Consider the following 8,271-nt stretch of genomic DNA (forward strand, 5'->3'; position numbering starts at 1 on the left):
GTCTGATGATTTCCCAGATATATTCGTGACAGGGGACCAAATGAAATTACCTTGTCCAAAATAAGGTATTTATCAGGGAAACGTCTCGGGAAGATAAAAGCAAACAACTAGGCAACATATAGAATAAAGTTGTAGCTGGATCTATGGATTTGAATAGAGAAATGTTACATATTATATCTTTAAATAAAAGCTGTGAATTTCCAAATATTATTAGGAATGATTAAAGGGTCATTCTAAGAAGGTTAGAGCTGGGTATGGCTGAAAATCGAACATCTTGATGGAGTGTGCAGCCCCCTCCAATCACTGCCACCACCAAGACCCATAGGTTATTGTTTATACTGCCTGAATGAAAAATGGCCAGAAGAAAAATCAATACAAATATCCATTTAGACAGTGGGTTCGGATGTATAATAATGGAAGAGACTAACGAAGATTACATCACGAATATGAGTGTTTTCCTCATCTTTTCCCCTCTATTATGTATTCTACTGTCCTTGTTCATTCATTCTTTATCCTTCAAAAAACACGAAAGATCCATACATATTAGCTTAATCCCTTATACTATCAGTCTAATGTATTCATACAGCCTTGTAGTATGTATTATACAGTATATCTTAATAACATTTAGTACATTTCCGGTCCCTAATGCGTTCCTTTTGGGCGCTCCGCGATGCTTCTAAATTGATTTGCAATTGGATGCAGTGATTTAAAAATCCTGCTATCACCAAGAAAACTACATCAGCTGAGATTTATATACAGCTTGAATATGCCTTGCAAGGTTTCTGATGAGATAAGCCTTTCTAGAAATAAGCCTTATACCCCAGAAGAAAGATGCTGACTCTGATGAGCCAATATCATATACCAATAAAACTAATTCATTGCTGATACATATACTCACACAAGGGAAAATGCACAGTCCCATAATAAAAGCAGAGTCCAACACATGCAATATATATGAACCTCAATTTGGTAGCAGAAGTCTTTTCTTTAAGGCAACTCCCTGGTGCTTTTTGAGCGAGTAGGCTGCTTGATCAAAGGCCAACAACGTCAATTGTAACCAGTATCTCATATCTCTCATTTAGAAAATATTAAAAATAAGCTGTGAAGAATGAGCAGTAGAGGTTTGGAGCTCTGTTCTGCACATGCATATAGCGCGAGGGAATTAACTCGTCATCTGAGCCATTAAAACGCTCTGAACATTTTTAAATCCCCATACCCATGATGGAGACCTCCATACCCAGCTGCTCTCATTACTGCTCCCACTTACTGCAAACACTTTTCTCTGCTCTGTGATCAAAACTAGATACACCAAGATGAAGACAGCCACGAACATCTACATCTTCAATCTGGCTCTTGCCGACGCCTTGGCCACCAGCACGCTGCCCTTCCAGAGCGCCAAGTACCTCATGAACACCTGGCCGTTTGGGGAAGTCCTGTGCAAGCTCATTATCGCCATCGACTACTACAACATGTTCACAAGCATCTTCACCCTCACCATGATGAGCGTGGACCGCTACATTGCTGTGTGCCACCCAGTCAGGGCTCTGGAATTTCGAACGCCGGTCAAGGCCAAGATGATCAACGTGCTCATCTGGGTTCTGTCGTCTGCGATCGGGGTTCCCATTATGATCATGGCTGTGACCAAAGTTACAGATAGTGGTGAGATAGTTTTGTCTTTAAATCTTTTATCTCTCATTACCTATTTAAATCCTCATGTTTAGTATTATCGTTATTCCAGAATTGGGTGAGCCATACTGACCTGGATCTGTATGGCTCACCCAGCTGAATCTTTGCCAACAATTCACAGCAAAGAAGACCCTTCATCAAGCTTTGATCTGTATATTTATGATTTATAAGGCCAAGCTTCTGGTACATCAGAGTTTACTTGCCACTCAAAGGAAAAGCAAGAATAATGGTTATTATGAATCCAGTTCAACCCAAGACCCGTAATTACCCATTGTGGATTGTTAGACTGTGTGAAAAGCCCTTATAATATTTAGACAAATGGATCTGAAGTCTTGCTTTACATTAGTAGCTGAGGGTAGTCCCTGTTTGGAGGAACTGTACTTATTTTCCTGCTCACCCAGGGTCACAAAATCTCTTTTTGTTGTGTGTCTAGGTAAATTTTAAGGCTCAGTTCACAACCCTGAAGAGGCTAAATATTGTTCTGATTAATCTCCGGAAAGAGAAAAAAACATTATACATAACAGATAGTTGACTTGGAAAATTCCAGCCCAATTCCATGAACTCCTATGAATTACCTTAGATAAATCTGTAAAACAAGATTTTCAACCATTACCAAGATTTAGTTCCAGTGCAGAAATGAATGTGCCCTATATAACAAAATACTGGTTCACACATGGACCTCTACACTAGAGGCATGATAGGCTGCCATTAAATAACACTGTTCCACTGCCCAGTGTGATTCATGACTCAGAAGTTGTCTGATGATGTGTCCTGGAGAAGTTGGGAAGTTGTGAGCAACAACCTGGAGAGAACCAATTATTCTTTCTCTGCTTTCCTTCCTCAATTATTTTAAAGTACTTCAAATAAAATGGGGGCAAAGTAGATCATTGCAGTCCACTTATAAAAAGATATCCTATTAATGAGCTATCATAACATCATGTGAAAACACTTCGGTTGAAAAATAAACAATGTAAATTAGCGTTGTCGCAGTAGAAGAAAATAACATTATACTCACAGTTAATTATATGCTCATTGCTTAAAATACTCACAACCTTCATGCTTGTGAGGTATGTAGTATGTATGTGGGAACAGGTCATAAGTGTGAGGAAGTCAGGCTGGTGGATGGACGTGTAATGCAGTCGAGTTTTGTGTGGAAGTGTCATGTCAGACTTGCAATAATTGTTCACTTTCTTGTTAGTCGTGACCATATTTTATCAGAACCTATTGTTTAATTGCCTAACATCAAAGGTTCTCCACCAATACGCTAATTAAAGGTTGTTCCGATGGCAATACCAGTTACAGAAATGCCTCACATACTGCGGAAATATCATGTGTCTATGCACCCATCCAAAATCACAGAATGTATTTATTAGAAAATTTATTAGAAATATATATATATATATATAAGAAGGGGCTGGTTAAAATAAATCAATAGAGCTAGAGTTTTAATGCATTTTGTTAATGTAACTAACATATTAGATAGTTCATGTATCGGAATTATCAGAATCAGTAAAGGGAAGGAAAAAATTGTATATTACCTTTGTCTCTACATATTACCAATCTGCGTGGATGGCACCTTGTTGAACTTCACCATTGCACAGCAGCAACAAAAGGAATAGTTTGGAGTTAATGTATTGTAAGTTGGTGTACAGATGTAGCTGATTTTTAAAGCTACAATCCAGTATCATGATAATGTAAACTTTCATTATCAAATTCTTTCTAATTCTTCCTGCCCTCTTTCCAGGTAAAACCATGTGCATGCTGAAGTTCCCTGCCCCTGACTGGTACTGGGACACGGTTACAAAGATCTGTGTCTTCATCTTTGCTTTTGTGGTCCCTGTGATGGTCATCACCATATGTTATGGCCTGATGATCCTGCGCTTGAGAAGCGTTCGTCTGCTCTCAGGCTCCAAGGAGAAAGACCGCAACATGCGGCGCATCACCCGCATGGTCCTGGTAATTGTGGCAGCCTTCATCATCTGCTGGACGCCCATCCACATCTTCATCATCGTGAAGACCATGGTGGAGATTGACAGCAGGAACCCTTTTGTGATAGCCAGCTGGCACCTGTGCATTGCCTTGGGCTACACCAACAGCAGCCTCAACCCTGTCCTCTACGCATTCTTGGATGAAAATTTTAAACGCTGCTTCAGGGATTTCTGCCTTCCCTGCCGGACCCGCGTGGAGCAGAACACTCTGACCAGAGGCCGAAACAACGCCAGGGAGCCAGTGTCTGTCTGCGCTCCATCAGAAGCAGGGAAGAAGCCGGCATGACTAGGCATGGACTGGGTCCCCCACAGCTCTCGCTCAAGGAGGATCCAGCAGGATCTGCAATCAGAGGTCACCCAGATCTCCACAACAGAGTTTTGAGAGATCTCTGCAAGAACACTTGTCTAACGGAACTGAGTCACTTACCCTATTTGGCTGACATACTGGACTTACACTGAAAAGCTAGAGATAACTGCAAACAAGTTTCACTCTGATCTTAGTTTTCCTTACTTTTTTTCATAGGAAATGCCTATCAAAGGCATTGACAGTAGATAGGGTGATAGCCCAAAGAGTATATCCACATATTAAAGCAAGATTATGAAACAGAGTGAGATTTTTCTGCTCACAGGATCAGAGGACAAGCTAACAAGGTCTTTTTGATGATGCAAATAGGGCCAAGAAACACCTACAGGTTTCTATCTTGTTGATCAAAAAATCTATGATTACTACATCATCCATCAGAGTGCATTTTAAATAACATACTGACTCTGTGAGGGTGAAAAATGTGCAACAAAAGACAGAAGTGTGAAACAATGAGCTTTTCAATCCAAACTAAGGAACTCTTTTCCTGTACATTTAAAGGAATTAAAGAGATTTTGGTGATTCTTCAGAAGGCGAAAAAAAAAGACATCGAGAGACAACTATCTCATCTGTATCTTCAACATCAACACAAAACAAATGAGCCTTAGAGAGCAGAACCACACAAGTGAAACCCACCGACAGCTGGATGATGAATTACAGCGAAGTTTCTTGCACAATAAGGTCAAACTCGCTCTTCTCTGGCAAAGAAGGGACATCTTATTTGCTATTCTGTGTGATTCAGGAGACCTTTTTTTGTACAGCAAAAGAGACACTGTTTTTCCCTTTACACTCTGCTACCGTAAACTGTGTTGAGAGAAGAATTCGGGACTCCATGGGTTTGAAAATGTCTGCCATAAAGGACAGGAAATAATTGACTTTTGTGTGGGGGGTTTTGTGCTCGGATGGAAAATGTCAGAATAGCATCAAATCACTGAAGCTTGGATTTCTATGGACTTCTTTGCTCCTCACCTACTTGACTTTCAAGTGTGGTGTCAAGCCCCGCAGTGAGCCTTTGAGCAGAATCACTAAAGAATACTAAACCTGCCACTGAAGAAAACAGTTGGCTGCCACACCACTCACCTTACCGGTTCTTTATTTAAACCAACTGTAAAGTCAAACAACACCTAGGCAGTCTGACTTAGAGCGGCTTCGCTGCTTTAAGGAGATTATTGATCAGCATCTATGTCAGCCTGTCATCTGTCACATCGGATCACCAAAGCACATTAAAGACGTACTGGATGGCATAGACCAGAATAGTAATTTATTTCAGGTAATTTATTTACTTCAACAGATGCTGACATTAATCAAACTGGAGACATCAATCAATGGATGCCATGAAGTTAATGACCATGTCAACTCTGCAAAGCAGATGTGCTATGCCAGTGGTAATAATGCAGAGTTTATGGGAATCTGCTTTCATATGATACATATTTTGATGGCTACATTGACATGTAAACATGTCAAAATATGCTATAGTTTTGATTAACGTTGAAATGTTATGACAAACTGTAAATGTGCGCCAGATAAAACAAATCCAAACGGACTATAAATCAAAGAAGATTCAGGCCCACGGCTAGAGGGTGTCATATGTTGTACAGATTTTAAAGCCCCTTAAGGCTAATTTGTAAAGTTTCCATTTTTGGCTTCATATGAATTAAACTGACTCGACATGGGAATTAAAAGGAAAAGGTGAATAAATGTGAATTTGTAGATAATATAACGCTTTTGCATTTGAATCAAATTTGGCTTTTCATCCACAGTTAAAATGACCTCGAGCTGTGCCTGTGATTCTACACGCTTTCTTCATACTTTTTGGATTATAATATTTCACCACCATGCTTTGGACTCATGTGGCTCAAATGAAAAAACATAAAGAAACAGAAAGGGAAGACAACAATCCAGAACTGAAACAGATACCTGCTCTGTGTACAGATTCAGCATGTGCTTGTAGGTTGACTGTGGCTAACCACAGAGAGTGATATTGACAATAAGAATTGACCACTCTGTGTGCTGTCTATAGGAGATTGACATTTTTGTAGTGTTCCTGTATATTTTCTTACAATGACAGTTGTTATTCAAAATGTACTGTAGTATATACCTGCTCTCTGCTTAGCTTTGACCAAGTGTTGCATTTGTAGGGTGTGCAGGACGTCTTTCTGCTACCATTATCTTTACAAATATAGCGGCCGATCTTGTAACCCATAGACTAACGTCTGATCATTTGAGGGCAATGTTTCAGGGCTTCTGGTTCAGTCGGGGATTATCTGATGACAGATTTCCTGTCCAAAGGTTTTTCTTTCAGCTGTTGTTTACAGTCCAATTAGTGATTTGAGTCACAACATTAAAGCTGAGGTTGACAGACAACTCTCAGTCTAACTGATAATTAATGCAGATTAATAACGTTGTCAAACGATAGCTGATGAGTGTCAGCAATGCGTTTCACCTCTTTCACTCTCTTAATGGAATCTTAACCTGCATGCAACTAGAGCCCACTCAAATGTGATTGGCCAAAGAAACCTAAATTAAAAATGTACAACAAACAGAAACCAGAAAGTAAAAAGCCAAAGTTTGTCCCCTACCTAAAGATCCTGTTCATAGAAATAGGGGCAGATTGACAGAAATGTACAGAACTAGTTTTCCAAAAGAGAATGACAAGGGTATTTTGATAATTCAAGAAAAGCTAATTACTTCTAATAAATATAGAATAAAATAGAACTTTAACAAACCACGTGTAATCAGGGTATGATCAAAGTCAAAGAGTCTGTGTGTGTGTGTCCATTATTTCCTTATTATCAGGTTATTCTCAGTGCTGATACTTTGACATCGTCATTTGATATTTTGAGATTCAAAAGATACTCTCAACTGTTGGATATAGTTAGTTCAATAAAACTTGTTGTCACTGTTATATTTTTCTCTGTCTGATCCACTACAAAAGGAACAGTCTGTAATTTTTTAGCACCTGGTTGCGCAACGTATGATTAACAAAGCAGAGATATCCAAGTGATACTCATCAATGCTCGTCATCCAATTTGCCCTAATGGAAACAGAGGGTTCAAGCTGTACAAAAAGCAGTTTGGTCCTTACCCTGGGGTATTTAACAATATACCCCACCTCCTGGAGTGCCACCTGCCCTCTGACTTTCACTATCATAGAATATAGAGGGACAAACAGCTGCAATGTTCCCCAAAAGAATCCCCTAAAACACATGTTCCCCCTGGCAGCACTTCATCACAATATTACACAGATTGACAAAATGACAAAATTAATTATATTCATTAAGCAAACGGGCAGCACGCCATCAAAAAACATTACTCTAATCTTTATTGTAATGAGCCACAAAACCTTCATCAGTGCTTTTCCCTTCTCAGGGTTTATGGTTATAACTGGCAAAACACTGTTCAAGAACATTTCACAAGTGATGAAAAATTTAAAATTTAGATTACCAAATAATCTTATTATCTCAAGCCACATATCATTCAATGTGACACTTCTACTGAACTAAAAACTGTTAACACTGTGTCCTCTAAGTTATGTTTATATCCTATTAATTTGCACCAAATCCATTAAAGAAAAGATGATGCTGTCCCAGTTTTGGTTGTTATTACCACAATGGGGGAAGGTTTATAATAAAACATATTTGGCAGCAGAGTGCTTACTGGCCATATCTGCAAAAATGATAACTTGCTCTATCTATTTTCCCATATCTGCTCTTCCTCTACCATGTTAACGCAACTGAGGTACATGTTTTGGAATTATTTGTTTATGCGATCACAGTACTTGACTAAGGTCCTCACCCGACATCTTTTCCACCAAAATAAAACTTGCTGACAAACAGTTCACATATTGAGCCTTATTTAGACTATCTATAGCGCAAAGCGCTAGTGCATTTAAGGCGTGTCCAAGTCCAATTTGCTAGTTTAATGGCAGATTATCTGGGCGCAAAGCGCGGCACACAACGGAATTAGTTTTGGCTGTATTTTGGGCGGAACATAAACCAAACTAAATTGTAATGTCCCATTCCATCTGAGAGCGAGGTGCTCCAGGACCTGACACATATTACACTAGTAGCACACGTCTTGGCTGAGGGACACATATGTCCTATACACAACTTTGTTTGACTGCATATGAAAAATTACACTGACATTAAATTAAGGAGGAGAAGGCTGTGATCAGGTGGGACGGGTCATAAAAAGCAGCATCCTGATCAATAACAGTGGGATGAGAGGGGAAACATAT

At 39.4% G+C, this 8,271-nt stretch overlaps 1 protein-coding gene across 2 annotated transcripts in view; it reads left to right on the plus strand.

Moving 5' to 3' along the window:
* The window catches only part of oprd1a (opioid receptor, delta 1a), a 29,704-nt gene extending 21,835 nt beyond the window's left edge, over positions 1-7,869 (plus strand). For both annotated transcript variants that reach the window (XM_030412400.1, XM_030412399.1), the window contains exons 2-3: positions 1,304-1,659; positions 3,431-7,869. In XM_030412400.1, coding sequence (XP_030268260.1) covers positions 1,304-1,659; positions 3,431-3,960 — 886 coding nt within the window. In that variant the 3' untranslated portion in view covers positions 3,961-7,869. The remainder of the gene's footprint in view (positions 1-1,303; positions 1,660-3,430) is intronic.
* The last annotated feature ends 402 nt before the right edge of the window (positions 7,870-8,271 follow it).

The sequence above is a fragment of the Sparus aurata genome, chromosome 3 (genome assembly GCF_900880675.1).
Source record: "Sparus aurata chromosome 3, fSpaAur1.1, whole genome shotgun sequence".
Lineage (NCBI taxonomy): Eukaryota > Metazoa > Chordata > Actinopteri > Spariformes > Sparidae > Sparus > Sparus aurata.